The sequence below is a fragment of the Gadus morhua genome, chromosome 21 (assembly GCF_902167405.1).
Source record: "Gadus morhua chromosome 21, gadMor3.0, whole genome shotgun sequence".
Lineage (NCBI taxonomy): Eukaryota > Metazoa > Chordata > Actinopteri > Gadiformes > Gadidae > Gadus > Gadus morhua.
In genome coordinates this window covers 26,123-46,659 of record NC_044068.1, presented here as the reverse complement: position 1 = coordinate 46,659, position 20,537 = coordinate 26,123, and the positions used below count along the sequence as shown (strand labels likewise).

General features: G+C 45.7%; 3 protein-coding genes across 3 annotated transcripts; 2 read left to right on the top strand and 1 right to left on the bottom strand.

Annotated features, from left to right (window-relative positions):
* The first annotated feature begins 6,423 nt into the window (after nt 1–6,423).
* LOC115533983 (E3 ubiquitin-protein ligase TRIM39-like) lies at nt 6,424–8,832 on the top strand. The gene is made up of 2 exons (XM_030344515.1): nt 6,424–6,685; nt 6,794–8,832. The coding sequence occupies exon 2, from the start codon at nt 6,796–6,798 to the stop codon at nt 8,419–8,421; it is 1,626 nt and encodes a 541-aa protein (XP_030200375.1). The 5' UTR covers nt 6,424–6,685; nt 6,794–6,795; the 3' UTR covers nt 8,422–8,832.
* Nucleotides 8,833–9,222: 390 nt separating this feature from the next.
* On the bottom strand, nt 9,223–14,793 carry LOC115534831 (uncharacterized). Its single transcript, XM_030346113.1, has 3 exons — nt 14,702–14,793; nt 14,192–14,670; nt 9,223–10,454 (listed from the first exon to the last, which is right to left on the bottom strand). The coding sequence occupies exons 1-3, from the start codon at nt 14,791–14,793 to the stop codon at nt 10,198–10,200; spliced, it is 828 nt and encodes a 275-aa protein (XP_030201973.1). The 3' UTR covers nt 9,223–10,197.
* Nucleotides 14,794–15,959: 1,166 nt separating this feature from the next.
* On the top strand, nt 15,960–18,266 carry LOC115533979 (E3 ubiquitin-protein ligase TRIM39-like). Its single transcript, XM_030344513.1, has 2 exons — nt 15,960–16,118; nt 16,227–18,266. The coding sequence occupies exon 2, from the start codon at nt 16,229–16,231 to the stop codon at nt 17,855–17,857; it is 1,629 nt and encodes a 542-aa protein (XP_030200373.1). The 5' UTR covers nt 15,960–16,118; nt 16,227–16,228; the 3' UTR covers nt 17,858–18,266.
* The last annotated feature ends 2,271 nt before the right edge of the window (nt 18,267–20,537 follow it).

Sequence of the window (20,537 nt, the reverse complement as noted above, 5' to 3'; positions counted from 1 at the left end):
ATTTCTCGACCAATTGACACAAAACTTTGCACACGGCATCTTCAGACCTACACGAAAAGAATTCCTGCATTACTTTTTTGATCCGACCTTCGACGACGAAACGGTAGCGTTTTGAATATTGGTTTATTAGCTAAATTAGACGTGGAAAATCCAAAATCCCAAAAAATTCAAAATTACACATCGGATCGACTCCAAGTTTTAAACACATGTTGGTGCTAACCTTAGTGTCGTACGATAAAAATTTCGGAAAATTTCGCCATTAGGGGGCGCCATAAACGAGGAAATTGTATATCTTCTACAAAATTTCGCCGCGAAAACGCTACACTGACTTCTCGCTACTCCTACCACAGTCAAATCCTTTGTATCCACAGGTTCAGGGTAGCGTTTTGAACACATGCTTCGCTTTGTGCCGGCGAAACGCACATTTCTTGTCGCGTTGTGCCGGCGAAATGCACACTTCTTGGACCCCTGCATAACTGCTTGCAGTTCTAGTTAGGGGTCCAAGCCAACAGGTTGGATCCCTATTGTTTTTGTAAGGATTTTTCTTTTTATTATTCCAGCAAAAATAAACCTAAAAGTGTGCCCACAGCCCAAACCGTAAATGATGCCGACACGCCAATTGCATGACTAGATCCAGGTCCGTGAGGTGACGGCAGACGACAAAATCCAGACATGCCGGCCACTAGGTGGCGCTATACCAAGGAATACGCGTTTGGGGCTATAACTCCCACACCGAACCTCCCAGAGTCCAAAAACTTGTACACACAGATGCACTGGAGTCTGTTGCATCTTTTGACCTAGGCCACGCCCATTTGCGTCCATGAATATTTTTCGCTAAATCGCGAAAACCGCAAAAATGTTTTTTCGCTACTCCTCCCACATTTCTCGACCAATTGACACAAAACTTTGCACACGGCATCTTCAGACCTACACGAAAAGAATTCCTGCATTACTTTTTTGATCCGACCTTCGACAACGAAACGGTAGCGTTTTGAATATTGGTTTATTAGCTAAATTAGACGTGGAAAATCCAAAATCCAAAAAAATTCAAAATTACACATCGGATCGACTACAAGTTTTACACACATGTTGGTGCTAACCTTAATGTCGTACGATAACAATTTCGGAAAATTTCGCCATTAGGGGGCGCAATAAACGAGGAAATTGTATATGTTCTACACAATTTCGCCGCGAAAACGCCACACTGACTTCTCGCTACTCCTACCACAGTCAAATCCTTTGTATCCACAGGTTCAGGGTAGCGTTTTGAACACATGCTTCGCGTTGTGCCGGCGAAACGCACATTTCTTGTTGCGTTGTGCCGGCGAAATGCACACTTCTTGGACCCCTGCATAACTGCTTGCAGTTCTAGTTATTATACTTCCCGCGCTAAAAGTGGGCCCACAGCCCAAACCGTAAATGGTGCGGACATGCCAATAGCATGACTAGATTCAGGTCCGGCACCGCTACTCAGATAACAAAATCCAGACACGCCGGTCACTAGGTGGCGCTATACCAAGGAATACGCGTTTGGGGCTATAACTCCCACACCGAACCTCCCACAGTCAAAAACTTGTACGCACATATTCACTGGAGTCTGCTGCATCTTTTGGCATAGGCCACGCCCATTTGCGTCCATAATTTTTTTTCGCAAAATCGCGAAAACCGCAAAAATGTTTTTTCGCTACTCCTCCCACATTTCCCGACCAATTGACACAAAACTTTACACACGTCATCTTCAGACCTACACGAAAAGAATTCCTGCATTACTTTTTTGATCCGACCTTCGACGACGAAACGGTTGCGTTTTGAATTTTGGTTTATTAGCTAAATTAGACGTGGAAAATCCAAAATCCCAAAAAAATCAAAATTACACATCGGATCGACTCCAAATTTTACACACATGTTGGTGCTAACCTTACTGTCGTACGACAAAAACTTCGGAAAATTTCGCCATTAGGGGGCGCCATAAACGAGGAAATTGTATATCTTCTACAAAATTTCGCCGCGAAAACGCTACACTGACTTCTCGCTACTCCTACCACAGTCAAATCCTTTGTATCCACAGGTTCAGGGTAGCGTTTTGAACACATGCTTCGCGTTGTGCCGGCGAAACGCACATTTCTTGTCGCGTTGTGCCGGCGAAATGCACACTTCTTGGACCCCTGCATAACTGCTTGCAGTTCTAGTTAGGGGTCCAAGCCAACAGGTTGGATCCCTATTGTTTTTGTAAGGATTATTAGGGGTCCAAGCCAACAGGTTGGATCCCTATTGTTTTTGTAAGGATTTTTATTTTTATTATACTTCCCGCGCTAAAAGTGGGCCCACAGCCCAAACCGTAAATGGTGCGGACATGCCAATAGCATGACTAGATTCAGGTCCGGCACCGCTACTCAGATAACAAAATCCAGAGACGCCGGTCACTAGGTGGCGCTATACCAAGGAATACGCGTTTGGGGCTATAATTCCCACACCGAACCTCCCACAGTCAAAGACTTGTACGCACATATTCACTGGAGTCTGCTGCATCTTTTGGCATAGGCCACGCCCATTTGCGTCCAGAATTTTTTTTCGCAAAATTGCGAAAACCGCAAAAATGTTTTTTCGCTAATCCTCCCACATTTCTTGACCAATTGACACAAAACTTTGCACACGGCATCTTCAGACGTACACGAAAAGAAATCCTGCATTACTTTTTTGATCCGACCTTCGACAACGAAACGGTAGCGTTTTGAATATTGGTTTATTAGCTAAATTAGACGTGAAAAATCCAAAATCCAAAAAAAAACAAAATTACACATCGGATCGAGTCCAAATTTAACACACATGTTAGCGCCACCCTTAACGACGTTCGAATAAAAAATCGGAAAATTACGCCCTAAGGGGGCGCTATAAACGAGGAAATTGTATATCTTCTAATTGGCCAAAGGAATGTTCTTCAAACTCAAGGGAAACCATCAAGGGGCAAACCCGAGTCTATATAGAAAATATGGCCAAGAATTATTAATGTCGGCGGGAGTTATTTGGCAAAGGAAAATTGTCTTTGGAAAATTAAAAATTTCGCCACAGGGCGGCGCCAAAAAACGACGACATTTTCTATCTCCTATTTGACCAATGGAATGTTCTGAAAACGCGTTTTAGGCTATAACTCCCACACCGAAGCTCCCACAGTCAAAACCTTCATATCCACATGTTGTTCACGGTAGCGTTTTCAATACTTGCTTCGCGTTGTGCCGGCGAAACGCACATTTCTTGTCGCGTTGTGCCGGCGAAATGCACACTTCTTGGACCCCTGCATAACTGCTTGCAGTTCTAGTTATTATACTTCCCCCCTAGAAGTGGTACTACAGCCCAAACCGTAAATGGTGCACACACGCCAATTGCATGACTAGATCCAGGTCCATGAACACTACGCAGACGACAAAATCCAGACATGCCGGCCACTAGGTGGCGCTATTCCAATGAATACGCGTTTGGGGCTATAACTCCCACACCGAATCTCCCACATTCAAAAACTTGTACGCACATATTCACTGGAGTCTGCTGCATCTTTTGGCATAGGCCACGCCCATTTGCGTCTAGAATTTTTTTTCGCAAAATCGCGAAAACCGCAAAACAGTTTTTTCGCTACTCCTCCCACATTTCTTCACCAATCGACACCAAACTTTGCACACGGCATCTTCAGACGCACACGCATAGATTTGATAGACACTTTTTTGATCGGACCTTCGATTACGAAACGGTAGCATTTTGAATATTTGTTTATTAGCTACGTTTTACGTCAAAAATCAAAAATCCAGAAAAATACAAAAATTAGACATCGGATCAAGTCCTAATTTTACACACATGTCGGTGCTACCCTTAGTGGCGTTCGAAAAAGATTTCGGAAAATTTCGCCATAAGGGGGCGCAATAAACGAGGAAATTGTATATCTTCTACAAAATTTCGCTGCGAACACGCTACACTGACTTCTCGCTACTCCTATCACAGTCAAATCCTTTGTATCCACAGGTTCAGGGTAGCGTTTTGAACACATGCTTCGCGTTGTGCCGGCGAAACGCACATTTCTTGTCGCGTTGTGCCGGCGAAATGCACACTTCTTGGACCCCTGCATAACTGCTTGCAGTTCTAGTTATACTTACCCCCCTGAAACTGTGCCCACAGCCCAAACCGTAAATGGTGCCGACACGCCAATTGCATGACTAGATCCAGGTCTCTTCGGACTACGCAGACGACAAAATCCAGACACGCCGGTCACTAGGTGGCGCTATTCCAAGGAAAACACGTTTAGGTCTATAACTCCCACACCGAACCTTCCAGAGTCCAAAAACTTGTACACACAGATGCACTGGAGTCTGCTGCATCTTTTGGCATAGGCCACGCCCATTTGCGTCCATAATTTTTTTTCGCAAAATCGCGAAAACCGCAAAAATGTTTTTTCGCTACTCCTCCCACATTTCTCGACCAATTGACACAAAACTTTGCACACGGCATCTTCAGACCTACATGAAAAGAATTCCTGCATTACTTTTTTGATCCGACCTTCGACGACGAAACGGTAGCGTTTTGAATATTGGTTTATTAGCTAAATTAGACGTGGAAAATCCAAAATCCCAAAAAATTCAAAATTACACATCGGACCGACTCCAAGTTTTACACACATGTTGGTGCTAACCTTAATGTCGTACGATAAAAAATTCGGAAAATTTCGCCATTAGGGGGCGCAATAAACGAGGAAATTGTATATCTTCTACAAAATTTCGCCGCGAAAACGCTGCACTGACTTCTCGCTACTCCTACCACAGTCAAATCCTTTGTATCCACAGGTGCAGGGTAGCGTTTTGAACACATGCTTCGCGTTGTGCCGGCAAAACGCACATTTCTTGTCGCGCTGTGCCGGCGAAATGCACACTTCTTGGACCCCTGCATAACTGCTTGCAGTTCTAGTTTACCATTATTGTTTTATACGGACAAACATTTACAAATTTCTCCTACAGGGGATTGATAAAGTTCTATCTATTGAAAAGAAAGAAACACTTGGTCATACTTTACACACTTTACCACAGCATTGGCCTACTGAATGCAACAGATATATTTTAAGCATTGGAATGAATGCCACATTAATATATAGGCTACTTATGTTTTTGCAGGTTTGCAACGTTTAAAAGTTCAGGGGAAAGTATATGCCTCTTCTGGTGTTGCTTAAAACAATAGCCTTTTGAGGGAGTGTTGTTTCTGAATATTAGTGTTAAGGGCCAATAATGCTTACTATCATTCATTAGTCACAATGTCTGTGGACACATTTGTAAGCAGTCACGTGTTAATATACCCCCCCCCCCCCCGCGCTAAATTCTCACTCTGAACTCAGTTCAAAACTTGAGAGCCCTGTAAACTCTTCCTATACTTTAAAGTTCCCATGGAATGCTAATTTATGAATGTTCTTATGTAGCTGTTAGTGGGCCCCTAATACAGTACTTGAAGACGTTCAAGAAATTCAGCCGTGGTGCAGAATTACAGCCACCATGGGCCAGTCCCACAATGAGCTTTCCACAAACGTGCCGTTTATTAGAGGCGGGTCAAGGAGGAGGGTGGGGGTGTGGCCCTGAGCAGCTTGCAGCCACGGTACCATGCGCTCTGTTTACAGTGGATGTACCGCAATGGCGAGGCGCACACAGCCTTTAGCCGTGTTCTGTAAACATTCTAGAACACTCCGTGAGTCCTGTAGCTCTATATCTAAATAATATCATGCTATACATAGATATCTATATCCAATGCCACATCAATCTGAAGTAGACTGAACCGCGACATGGAGGAGAAAGGGATTGTTGCAGGCGATTGTTGCAGGCGGGAGACAATCGCCTGCAACAATCCCTTTCTCCTCCATGTTGCGGTTCATGTGCTTCAGTGAGTCAAAGCCAAAGTTCCTTTCCGTCAATTCCTTCTCAACCATGGCTGAGATAACCCCCACTATGAGTCTCTTTGTTGAAATACCAGAGACGTCAGAGAACCCGAAGTGTTATGCGCCATAACACCATCAGCAGAACGGTTATCCAAATAAAAAATAAGTGTACATCACTTCTTGGTTATGTGTACAAGCGTTTCTTCTGCGTACAAGCGTTACAGTGTGTGTATTCTCTCTCTCTCTCTCTCTCTCTCTCTCTCTCTCTCTCTCTCTCTCTCTCTCTCTCTCTCTCTCTCTCTCTCTCTCTCACTTTGCTCTGTTTATTTCTGTCTGTTTAATTTGATCGGGGTTGGATAAAAACTATTCGGGGAAGCCTCGGGAACCCAGACAGATCAACACCGATGAATCCCGGTCACAGTCGCACTAAACCACTAAATCAACACAATGTACAGTATGACGTGTTCCTCAGGGTCTCTTTTAGGTCAACAAAGAAGAGGAGAACATATATCAAGGCTTTTGAAGAACCTCACGCAGTGCATGAATTCAGCGGAGGTCACAGTGGGAAAGTTGAAACGGTATGTCAGTGAACTTTGTCCGTGAGGGCGGAGCCAGGAGTTAGGGGAGGAGCCAGGAGTTGGGGGAGGAGAGGAGAGGACGTCATGTTGAGGAAACAAAACGTTCAGAGAAACCAAACCCAACCCACGTGGAAGCAGTATTCTCGTTCAGGAGAAAAATAAGACACATTTCGCAACCGATTGTCTGGCAGAAAGAAACAACGACAAGGTGAGTGAAACAGCACAACGTTCAGACAAGTTAAAACCTCTCTTCCCGTGATGGAATGACAAGAATATTGGTATTGCTCAATACATGAACCTTGTCGTCTGTGTCTAGGAATGGCCTCTGCAAACACCTCCTGGCCTGAAGAGAACTTTTCATGTTCCATATGTCTGGATGTGTTCAGCAGCCCAGTTTCCACACCATGCGGACACAACTTCTGCAGAACCTGTATTACTAAGTTCTGGGATAAACAAGTCAGGTACAAATGTCCCGTTTGCAACGAGCTTTTCAACACAAGACCTGATTTACGGGTCAATATCCTAATTTCAGAGATAGTTGATCGGTTTGGAACGTCCCTACGAGTAAAAGAGCAGCCTTGGGTTGAACGAGCAGAAGTTCCCTGTGACGTCTGTAATGGGACCCAGCTGAAGGCCGTGAAGTCCTGCCTAGTGTGTCTTACCTCTTACTGCCAAAGCCACCTGAAGCCACATCAGAGAGTCGCAGGCCTGAAGAAACATCGGCTGGTCGAGCCTATGGACCGTCTGGACGACAGGATGTGTAAGGAACACGACCGACTTCTGGAGCTCTTCTGCAAGACTGAACAGGTGTGTGTGTGTCGGTTGTGCACAGTGACGGACCACAAGTCACATCCTGTTATACCTCTAAAGGAGGAATATGAAGTGAAGACGGCCCAGCTGGGGAAGATAGAGGCTGGCGTTAAACAGTTGATCAAGGAGAGACAAAAAAATATTCAGGACATTAAAGACACAGTTAAACGCAGCAAAGCAGATGCAGACAGAGAGATAACTGATGGTGTGCAGGTACTCACTGCTCTGATGCGCTGCATTGAAAAGTGCCGGGATGATCTCAACCAAATGGTGAAAGAGAAACTGAAATCCACAGTGAAACAAGCTGAAGACCTCATCAAAGGGCTGGAAAGGGAAATAGAAGATCTGACCAATAGAAGCTCAGAGGTGAAGCAGCTCTCACACACTAAAGACCACCTCCACTTCCTCCAGGCCTTCAGATCCCTGAAGGATCCTCCACCCACCAGGGACTGGACCACGGTGGAGGTCCGTCCTCCGTCATACGTAGGGACCTTGAGGAGATCCCTGGATCAGCTGGAGGAGACACTGAACATGGAGATGAAGAAGCTGCGTGATGCTGAACTGAAGAGGGTCCAGCAGAATGAAGTAGATGTGACTCTGGATCCTGATACAGCTTATCCCTGGCTCACCCTGTCTGAGGATGGGAAACAGGTACATGATGGAGGTGTAAAGAAGAAACTCCAAGACAACCCCAAGAGATTTACACGGTGTGTATATGTTCTCACGAGGCGGAGCTTCTCCTCAGGGAGATTTTACTTTGAGGTCCAGGTTAAAGACAAGACTGGATGGTCTCTAGGAGTGGTCAGAGGGTCCATCGCCAGAAAAGGTCTGACCCATCAGAACCCTGAGACGGGTTACTGGACCCTTCTCTACTACCAGGATGGGTTGGTATTTAGTGATAACCCTTCTGTCCGTCTCCCTCTGAGAGCTGAGCTCCAGAAGGTGGGGGTGTTTGTTGATTATGATGAGGGTCTGGTCTCCTTCTATGATGTGGAAGCCAGGGTTCATCTCTACTCTGCCACTGGCTGCACCTTCAGTGAGCCTCTCTATCCATTCCTTGGCCCAGGCCGCCATAATTATCAAGGTAACAACTCTGCCCCCCTTATCATCTCACCTGTCAATCAAACAGACTAGGACCTTTGTTTGGTAATAAAATAATCAAACGACCAAAACAACTAATATTGTTTCCTGAATTAGAATCTCTATTGTGTGAGATCTGAGAGAACTGTATTCATATCTTACTTTCATTTTTCACACGTCATTTAACAAGAAATAATTCATTAAGCAACTAACACTGTACTATAAAAAGATGTAACCCGATATAAGACTACACTATAATGTTCAATGATTTTTATCTGAATGTTTTTTTATATTTTTAATTAATGAAAAAATTGTAATCAGATAATGTGAAATGTTGATTTTGATAACATTATCATTAGTTGTTTTAACCAAATGGTAATATTCCTTTATTTTTTAATCATGTTTGACAACACAGTACAATGTTTGTAAACTTTTGAGATTTGAATAAAAATTTACTTAAAGTAGAATGGGGACATCTTCTGTGGAATAGGTACATTCTCAGTACAATGTGTACTCAGTGGAATAGGTACATTCTCAGTACAATGTGTACTCAGTAGAATAGGTACATTCTCAGTACAATGTGTACTCAGTAGAATAGGTACATTATCAGTACAATGTGTACTCAGTGGAATAGGTACATTCTCAGTACAATATGTACTCAGTAGAATAGGTACATTCTCAGTATAATATTGTGGGAGTGTGTTCTGCTGGTGGCTGGTCTCATCAGCCTCACCTGGCCCGAGTCAGACTGAGTGGACTCTGGGCTCTGGGGGGGGGGGGGGGGGGGGGGCTGCACACCTGTTGGGCATTGAGGGATCAATGGATCAATGGAATCATCGTGTGTGTGTGTGTGTGTGTGTGTGTGTCCGTGTCTGTGTGTGTGTCCCACTTTAACCGCCAGGGGGTAGGCTACTCTAGTTCTTCAAACAATGCAAACTTTACAAAAGAAAATCCCTGAAAAGGCCGGAGGCGTACTCCCATTCACACCCTCTACTGGTTTATTTCAGTCTTATAAAGAGATATATATATATATATCTACATTTTTCTACACATGAGTTTTGAATTGTCGTACATATATATACACCCACACATATATATATGACTTCCAGTTTAAGGGCAGATTATAACGGCCTTCTGAACCTCCTGTTAGGTAGAGTAGGCCTCTCTCTCTCTCCACCTTTCTCTCCCTCTCTCTCTCTCGCTCTCTCTCTCTATACAAAGGGGCTTTGGAATGGGAAATATTTCATTGCCATGGCAAGCCCAAAATGTAGAATTAAAGATATGTGCATGCAGAGCTGTGATTATTAAGTATTTAGCAAAAATGAGTAAACGGAAAGAGATTACTTATTGGACGACTGTTGTGACGGTTGCCTCTTCTCAATAAATGGCAGAAATTGCAAATCTTGCAGAATAATATACTTTATCTTTCATTGAGGTTTTCTAAAATCGAGGAATTCCAAGTAATGTCTAGAAAGTGTTACTGTAGAGATAAATATGGTTTATTATGGACAGGAACATGACAGAGTGTACATCACAGTCTCTCCACACACGATCATTCAGTGATTAGAATCCTCCGGAAGCAGCAGATAAATAAACACACGGTATAAATGTGAGTTATATTAAAATACACTCTAGCTGGCCGTCCCCAACGAGAAGGCATTACAGTCAAGGCACGTGTAGTTCAGAATAACCAGTGCTTTGAGTCCTCTTAAACCATGCAAATGAGTCGACATCTTCGCCTGCTAAATAAAATAACATCGATAAAAATCATCATTCAACAATAATATCCATAAAATAACCTGGTTTTTATTCCTCTAAATGCGGTTTGCTCTAAGCCCCGCCCACTAGCCCGAGGGGTCCGGCGGACATCTTGTCGTCCGCGTGACCAGACGCCGTCGCCACGGAGACGCTCAGCTCTTCCCGCCCGACGAGGAGGCGGGGCCACACCCGGCCGACCTCCTCAGCTCGATCTTCATCAGCTGACCCTCGGAGCGCGACTCCATCCTGGTTACCGTGGCGACGGCCGCGCCCGCCTTGGCGGAGGTCTTCAGGCCCCTGGACATCGGGATCCGGGACGCGGCGCCGGCCTGGGGATCGAACACACGACACCGACCGGCGGTCAGGAGGGTGACGGGCGGTGTGGTCAGGGGGAGGGCCTGGGGGCGGGGCCTGGGGGCGGGGCCTGTTCACCACTCAGGACCGCGTTCAGACGACCACTGTCCGATGTGAGGACCGCAGAGTCCCTCACCGGCTGAACGAGACCCAAGACTCACCTGGTCAGAGGTCACCTGGACTCTGCAGGTGAACTCCTAGACTCCGCCCAGCAGGGCTGGCTGTGCAGAGAGGTCTCAAGCCCCTCCCCTCCGACTGGTTGTATGTTGTACATCCTGGCACTTAATGTACGCACTTATTGTGTGTTGTATTGAGCTATAGTACTTAGTTATGCAGCAGCTTATCCTAGCTATCTCTGTTGAGTACGCGGAACGGGTTAACCTAGTGATTGTTGGTGATTGGCACTTGGTATTATGAACATCCTTATTGTACCGACAGAGATTCACCTTCTTATCACAAATGTACTTATTCTTAGTCGCTTTGAATAAAAGCGTCTGCTAAACGTCCTAAATGTAAATGAGGTAACGGTGAGCCCAGTGAAGCTCTGTCAGGGGAGCGAGTGGCAGTCACTCATTCATCTGATCTACAGCGAGGACTCAACGGCCGTTCAATACGGTTCATAAACACACGGCCTGTTCAGCACTCTGAGGCTGTACCTGGGATGAAGGGGGATACAAATAAAAGGAAATAGAATTTAACGTCATGCATGAACGCATGTCAACCTGAGTAGTGTGATGTGGTCAGCTGCTCTAGGGGGAAACACACCTCCCTTGATATCATTAAAAACCTTTCAGACCCAACTGCCATTAAAGGTGAAAAACTATACGACCGGGTGTGGGTGTGATTAGCCGTTACGTGCCGTTTTAAAAAGATGCCTCTTCTGACATCACTAGTGGGCGTGTCCACACAGAGTAGGCGGACGCGCCCACCTGTGATGTAAGAAGAGGCGTCTTTTCACAACGGCTTGTAACGGCTAATCACCCTCACACCTGGTGGTATAACATGTCACCTTTAAACACTGTTTAGAGGAACATTGAAACTCAACTTATTCCTCAACAAGAGCCTCGCTACAAACTGAGGAAGAAACCGTCCAATCAGAGACCAGAAGGACCCAGGCGGGGGTCACAGGTCACCGAGCGGGGGTCAGAGGTCACCAAGCGGGGGTCACATGTCACCCAGCGTGGGTCACAGGCAGGGGTGGACTGGGACAAAAATTCAGCCCTGGCATTTTCTGTCCAGACCAGCCCACTACATTATCAGCACTAGGGGTGGGACGAGACGAACGGGTAGAACCCTGTATGTACTTTATTAAAACAATTTAATCAAGTACATACATCCGAATAATAGTACAGCACTGCAAATAGCAGTTGTTGCTTTTTTTTGTTTTTGTATTTCAAGTTTGTGTCTCTTGTGCTGCTGACAAGAAAGGTGTGAAACCTGAACAGGAAGTTAACAGACATCCTGCGGTCGCTGCATCTCCAACCCCTATACCTACATGTCTACATAACCCTTGTTATATATCACACTTGATCCAACGCTAAATTCTCTCTTGCAGTTTTTAGTCTGTTAATTTGAAAATCTTTTGGTGTAAGCCCAGCATTAGTTAAAACCAGACTCGGACAATAATAACAAAATATCATGACAAAAATCTAAATAGAAACATATTACAGAGAGTAGCAGCATTAGAGCTGAAACTCATTTGTTTAAACTGTGACTCAGTCATTGTGAAAACATAAATAGAGAATCGAATTTTTTTTATCTGTAACTGCGAGAAAAAGTCTATGACATGAATTACAGGTCTAAACAGATATGCATTCTCATATTAGACATTAGACTTTTTCACACAGCCATAGATAAAAACAAAAATATCAATTCTCTATTTATGGTTATAATTAGGGCAATATATATATTGCCCTACTTCCTCGTCCCCAGCCAGCCAGTTACACTCCTCACCAAATTCATGACCTGCAAGAAACAGCAAACAGAACTTGTACTCAGTATCTGTGTAGCTACTGAGTGACAAGTATATGTAGCCATGTAGACTTTTTGTGACGTAGTGACACTTGGTGAACAAATGTATCTGTCATGAAGGATGACTTTAGTCTTAAAAGAGCCCTAAGGCCTACCTGCATAACTGTTAATTGAACTTAAAAGAAATGCAGATGTTTGAAATTAAAATCATCAATATGAAAATCTTCAACCAGGAAATAAACCTGTTTCAATCTGAGACGAAACAAGTTGCATAGTAAACTCGCAAAGTCTCTCTCTCTCTCTCTCTCTCTCTCTCTCTCTCTCTCTCTCTCTCTCTCTCTCTCTCTCTCTCTCTCTCTCTCTCTCTCTCTCTCTCTCTCTCTCTCTCTCTCTCTCTCTCTCTCTCTCTCTCTCTCTCTCATATCATAGAAGAACTTCTATGAGGTCAGGAAAACCTGTTTGACAGGAGATGATGGTAGCAGAGAATATAATGAGACATTTATGAATTACCAATTGTCATTTTATCACACATATAGTATGTTTCTTCATATAAACCTATAAACATACACATATTGCATTCCTCTCACCACATGAAATAGTCATCACCTCAGTAAACAATAAATTAATTGAAAGATAACAATAAATTAAATGGCAAATATTGCAAATTAAACGAATTATTTCCTATAGGTTTACTTGTATTTTGTGCTAAAATTGAAAGTATCTCATCTGTATTTACAATACAGCATGATTCTGCATCTCGATTTACAGCTCATTAGTCCATGTCAATGTTTACTGATGCTATGGCAACAAGAGACTGCTGACGTTAGAAGCTGTTAGCGAACTTAGCTAAATCATCTGAACAATAATAACCCATAATATCACAATTCGGCATATTTAAACAAAATCCACCACAACTACCAACAGTCACAGCCCTTCAACTCTGGGCTAATATGTTGTCACAAGTATGCAGTTAATGAGGTCACATCACATCACCTAATTTCATTGTACAACTGAGAACATCTCTTTTGTGCATATGACAATAAACACTTTGAATTGAATTGAATTGAATCACATTCAATGTAAAAACGTTTTCTTTTGGACATGTCTCAAAATGTAGCCAAGCTAGCCACAGGCTAACGTTACTTGGCATATATGCCTCCACTCGCTCGTCTCCCGGCGCAGCAGCACCAGCTGGGGTGTTGACCCCGGCACCAAATAGGTCTGTACATTTTGAACATATAGCAGCTTCCACCTCCAGAGAGTCGCAGTTTTTCAGCGCCACCCGGGCGTTTCTTAGGCTTATCCATTTTCAGCTCCGTCCCGACTCCCACGACACGACTCCGGCCCGCGCCATGAGGTCCCGCCCACCCTGGTTTGTGTTGTGATTGACAGCACTGTCTGGGCTCTCTGAGCCTGTCAGCCCATGATTGATTGACAATGACAAACATGGAGCAATAATATGTGTCGATGCTGGCCACACACTGCTAGCCCTCTGTTGCCCATTGGCCGAATTTAGAGAGAGAGAAAAAAACAAAACAGCGGACCGGCCCACATTTGGTCAACGGCACACCGGGACGATGCCCGGTATGCCAGATCGCCAGTCCACCCCTGGTCACAGGTCACCCAGCGGGGGTCACAGGTCACACAGCAGGGGTCACGGGTCACACAGCGGGGGTCACGGGTCACCCAGCGGGGGTCACGGGTCACACAGCGGGGGTCACAGGTCACGGGGGGTACTCACCGGCGGCTGCGTGGGCCGGCAGGTTGCCGAGGTGATGGGCGTGATGTTGATGCTGCTCGTCATCTTCCCCGTCACCGTGGCGCCGGCCTGGCGAGGTCTCCCTCCCCTCGGCCACACCCAGCGTCCGGACGCTCAGCCCCGCCCCCCAGGGCCCCTCCCCCGGGCGCGGCCCCCCGGGGCCCAGGTGGATGTGGATCCGGTTGTCCTCAGTGGTGGTGATGTTGGACTTCCTGCCCGGGGCGGGCTGCTTCTCCGGGGTCAGCCTGAAGACGCTGCGGCCGGGGGTCCCGTCCCGGAGCTCCGGGGGTCCCGACGCCTCCTCCAGCACCGGGGAGGCGCTGACGGAGAGGACGGAGACCGGGGAGCGGGCGCCGGGGCTCCGGTCCGGGGACGAGGCCCTGGAGACGGTCGTTATGGTGACCGGGGAACAGCGGCCCCCCGTCGACCCGGGGCGGGGCCTTGTCCGGCGGCCCGCCCGCCTCCTTCTTCTTCATCCAGGGGATCCAGGACCTCCTGGCGGCCCCCGGCTCGGCCGCCGCCGCGGGGGGGTAGCGCTCCGGCACGGCGGGCTGCTTCAGCCCCTGCTGGCGGAGGTTGCTCATGAGGTGGTTCTCCTCCAGCACCGAGTTCCTGATGAAGCCGGCGGGCGTCTCCTCCTCCTCCTCCTCCTCCTCTTTCTTCTCCTCCTCCTCTTCCTCCCCCTCCCCCTCCTCTTCCTCCCCCCCTCCTCCCCCCTCCTCTTCCTCCCCCCCCCTCCTCCCCCTCCTCCTCCTCCCCCTCCCCCTCCTCTTCCTCTTCCTCTTCCTCCTCCTCCTCCTCCTCTTCCTCCGTGTAGCGCCACGGCGTCCGTCTGCATCTCCGTCTCAGGCCTTCAGTCTGTGATGTGCTGGGCTTTCATCTCCTCACATCCCATAATAATAAGCGCAGCTCCCCTCCCAGGACCCGGTCCCGGTCCCGGTCTGGACCCCGACTCCTCCTCAGCTTTCACTGGTTACCTTTCAAGACGTATTCGGTCCAGCAGAAGAAGATTCAGAACATGGATGGGTATGCCTTCTCTGTTCTAACCCCATATGCTTCAGGTTACAGACTACTGACACACAACATGACACAAAGATAATCATGCCCCATAATGTTATAGGCCTACATATCATGAAGTAGCCTGCATTTATGACTTTTTATACTGCGTTGTTATTTTATTTGATGGTGACGCCATTGGTACCTTTTGTTATTGTTTCTGTGTCCGGGAGAGGGAGTCTGATTGGCTGAGCTGGTGTCCTCGTGGTCATGTGAGTGACAAGGTGATTGACAGCTGACTGATGAGTGATGCGACACCTGATCAATCATTAGCGGGAAGAAAGAACCTGAATCCGGGGTTTAAACCTCGTCAACTGTTAGAATGTTACATTGGACTAGACAATTAGTTATTCAATAACTCCTTCTTCTTTCATGTGATTGTGCGCGTGCACATCGGGGAGAGTTCCTACAGAAGCGTAGCGCCAATAAACAGCTTTTTGCTCTCTGTCTGTGTTTGTTGATAATTGCATCGGGGTTGGATAGAATGTATTCGGGGAAGCCCCGGAAACCCGGGTCACTTAACTCCAGATAGAAGAGAAAGAAGAGAACACACATCAACGCATTTGAAGAGGCCAACGCAGCGCATGAATGCATTGCAGCCAAGTGTCGTGGGCGCGGAGCCAAGGGTTAGGGGAGGAGCCAGGGGTTAGGGGAGGAGCCAGGGGTTAGGGGAGGAGCCAGGGGTTAGGGGAGGAGCCAGGGGTTAGGGGAGGAGGGGAGAGGACGTCATGTTGACGAAACGAAACTGAAGGTTCAGAATCAACCGAAGCAACCGACCAGGAAGCAGAGCGCTCGTTCAGGAGAAGAATAAAACGCATTTTGAAACACGCTGACGGACAGAAACAGCATCAAGGTCAGTAAAGAAGAACAACTTTGAGGGAAGGTAAAACCTACCTTCCCGTAATGGAATGACAAGAATAAAGGTATTGCTCAATACATGAACCTTGTCATCTGTGTCTAGGAATGGCCTCTGCTGACACTTCCTGGTCTGAAGACAACTTTTCATGTTCCATCTGTCTGGATGTGTTCAGCAGCCCAGTTTCCACACCATGTGGACACAACTTTTGCAGAGCCTGTATTATTAAGTTCTGGGATGAACAAGTCGAGTACAAATGTCCCGTTTGCAACGAGCTTTTCAACACAAGACCTGATTTACGGGTCAATATCCTCTTTTCAGAGATGGTTGATCGGTTTGGAACGTCCCTACGAGTAAAAGAGCAGCCTTGGGTTGAACCAGCAGAAGTTCCCTGTGACGTCTGTACTGGGACCCAGCTGAAGGCCGTGAAGTCCTGCCTAATGTGTCTTACCTCTTACTGCCAAACCCACCTGGAGCCACACCATAGAGTCGCAGGCCTGAAGAAACATCGGCTGGTCGAGCCCATGGACCGTCTGGACGACAGGATGTGTAAGAAACACGACCGACTTCTGGAGCTCTTCTGCCAGACTGAACAGGTGTGTGTGTGTCTGTTGTGCACAGTGACGGACCACAAGTCCCATCCTGTTATACCTCTAAAGGAGGAATATGAAGTGAAGACGGCCCAGCTGGGGAAGATAGAGGCTGAAGTTAAGCAGTTGATCCTGGAGAGACAAAAAAATATTCAGGAGATTAAAGACACAGTTAAACGCAGCAAAGCAGACGCAGACAGAGAGATAGCTGATGGTGTGCAGGTCCTCACTGCTCTGATGCGCTGCATTGAAAAGTGCCAGGATGATCTCAACCAAATGGTGAAAGAGAAACTGAAATCCACAGAGAAACAAGCTGAAGACCTCATCAAAGAGCTGGAGCAGGAAATAGAAGATCTGACCAATAGAAGCTCAGAGGTGAAGCAGCTCTCACACACTAAAGACCACCTCCACTTCCTTCAGGCCTTCAGATCCCTGAAGGATCCTCCACCCACCAGGGACTGGACCACGGTGGAGGTCCGTCCTCCGTCATACGTAGGGACCTTGAGGAGATCCCTGGATCAGCTGGAGGAGACACTGAACATGGAGATGAAGAAGCTGCGTGCTGATGCTGAACTGAAGAGGCTCCAGCAGTATGAAGTAGATGTGACTCTGGATCCTGATACAGCTCATCCCAGTCTCATCCTGTCTGAGGATGGGAAACAAGTACATGATGGAGATGTAGAGAAGAGACTCCCAGACAACCCTAAGAGATTTACAGGGTATGTATGTATTCTCACGAGGCAGAGCTTCTCCTCAGGGAGATTTTACTTTGAGGTCCAGGTTAAAGACAAGACTGTATGGTCTTTAGGAGTGGCCAGAGAGTCCATCGACAAAAAAGGTCGGACAGAGCGGACCCCTGAGACGGGTAATTGGACTCTTCACTACAACAAGCATGGTTTGGTATTTAGAGATAACCCTTCTGTCTGTGTCCCTCTGAGAGCTGAGCTCCAGAAGGTGGGGGTGTTTGTTGATTATGATGAGGGTCTGGTCTCCTTCTATGATGTGGAAGCCAGGGTTCATCTCTACTCTGCTACTGGCTGCACCTTCAGTGAGCCTCTCTATCCATTCCTCGGCCCAGGCCGCCATAATTATCAAGGGAACAACTCTGCCCCCCTGATCATCTCACCTGTCAATCAAACAGACTAGGACCTTTGTTTGGTAATAAAATAATCAAACGACCAAAACAACTAATGTTGTTTACTGAATTAGAATCTCTACGATGGGAGGTACGTACTTTTCACTGTCATCTATTGAGTAATTCATTAAGCCATTGACACTGTGTGCTATAAAAAATATAACCCATTATAACCTATAAGACTACACTATAATGTTCAATGTCTTTTATCTGAATGTTATTTTATATTTTTAATCAATGAAAACAGAAATGTATTAGATAAGGTGAGACATTGATTTTGATAACATTATCATTAGTTGATTTCACCAAATAGTAATATTCCTTTATTTTTTAATCATGTTTGACAACACAATACAATGTTTGTAAACTTGAGATTTGAATAAAAATGTACTAAAAGTAGAATGGGGACATCTTCTGTGGAATAGTTTCATTCTCAGTACAATATATATTCAGTGGAATAGGTACATTCTCAGTACAATATGTATTCAGTAGAAAAGGTACATTCTCCGTATCTATTCAGTGGAATAGGTACATTCTCAGTGCAATATATATTCAGTGGAATAGGTACATTCTCAGTACAATATGTATTCAGTAGGAAAGGTACATTCTCAGTATGTATTCAGTGGAATAGGTACATTCTCAGTACAATATATATTCAGTGGAATAGGTACATTATCAGTACAAAATGTATTCAGTAGAATAGATACATTATCAGAACAATATGTATTCAGTGGAATAGGTACAAACTCAGTATAATATGTATTCAGTGGAATAGGTACATTCTCAGTGTGCAGTGGAATAGGTACATTCTCAGTATGTACTCAGTGGAATAGGTTCATTTTCAGTAGAATGGGTACATCCTTAGTACATTATGTATTCAGTTGATTAGGTACATTCTAAGTACAATATGTATTCAGTGGAATTGGTACCTTCTCAGAGGATTAGGTACAATCTCAGTAAAATGTGTATTCAATAAAATAGGTACTTTATCATTGGGATAAAACAAAAACAACTACGTTGCATAAAAACCCTTTTACACATGATGGGATTCAAGGAAAGATTAAAATCCCATAATAACTGCACACGTTTGTAGCTGATGAGCCAGGAAATGACTTGAATATCCACCTTACAACAACCCAACAAGTGTAACACACCGATACAAAGCTCACAGTGACTATATGTAAAGATTCCCCCAATGTGTGTGAGTACCGTGACTTTGTCTTGTCAGCTCTCCTCTCCATCCTCTCCTCTTAGTTTATCCTCTCTCCTTCCTCTCTCTACTCTTCCTCCTCTCTCCTATCTCTCCTCTCCTTTCTAGCTCATCCAGGATTGTGTTTATCATTGTTACGCATCAAAATGATGTGTGTGCAAACTGCAACGGTAAACATGTTGATTTGTTTAGTCAAATATTGTTCAGCACATGTCAGCGTGGGAGTGTGTGTGGAGGACGGCTGGTTGAAGCAGCCTCACCTGCTGAGTCTGATTGGACTCTGGGGCTTGGTGAGGGACACACCTGTTGCTCATTGAGTAATCAGTGCTCACAGGTTAAACCAGCCGTTTAGGGCGTGGTCACACCACAATGAGGTGCTTTCAGTGTCAAAGATTTGGGCACATCGCTAAAATCTGTATGGAAAAGAGGAGGTGTGTGAAATGCTCAGGGGATCATGAGTATGGGAAGTGTGAGGGGGCAGGGTTAAAGTGCTGTAGTTGTGGGGGTGAACATGTCGTCACTTTGGAGGCTGTGAAATAATGAAAGGGGAAGTTGCAGTTCAGAAGGTTAAAGTGTTGGACAAAGGGACCTATGCAGGAGCAGTGAAGGTGGTGAAACAGAGGCAAGGTGCTAAGAGTCAGGGAATGGTAGCAGCCTGGGGGGCGGAAGGGAAGTGACGAGGGAGTCGATGGGAGAGCAGCACGATGGAACAAAGTGTGGGGAGATGAGAAGCAGGTGGGGATGTTTGTGGCAGCAGTGATAAACTCCACTAGAGACTCCACATCAAAGACAACGAGCATACAGACGATAGCTAAGGCAGCCAAAGGTTATTTGGGGATGGAAGGGTTAAAATGGGAGGCTTTGGTAGCCGAGATAAATACACAGTAGTCAGGAGCCGGTGAGAAGACATCATAACCATGGTGAGAACCCTACAGTGGAATGCTAGGAGCTGGGTGGCTAATGGCCGGGAGGTTAAATATGTTTTAAGAGAAATGAAAGGAAAACCACAAGTAATACGCATTCAAGAAACGTTTTTGAAACCAGTGTTAGATTTAGTTATTTATGGATATGTAGGTATAAGAAGAGACAGGAGTGAAGGTGAAGGGGCTGGTGGAGGGTGGGTAACATTTATTAAGCGAGGTATATCATACAGGGTATCAGAAATAGGAACGGAACAAGAGAGTAGAGTGGTGGAGGTATGGGAGGGGGAGAGGAGTTTGTTGGTGTTAATTACTATAATCCATGTCAAAGGTTAGAGAATGATAAGATAGTTAGGATTAAAGGTATAGAAAGACACAGGATAATATGGTGTGCAGACTTCAATGCTCATAACACAATGTGGGGAGGGAATCACACAGACACGAATGGAAAAGTGATTGAAGAGTTAATGGAGGACAAGAATCTTGTTTGTTTGAATGATGGGAGGGGGACAAGGATGGATATAAGAACAAGTAATGAGTCAGTGTTGGATCTGACGTTGG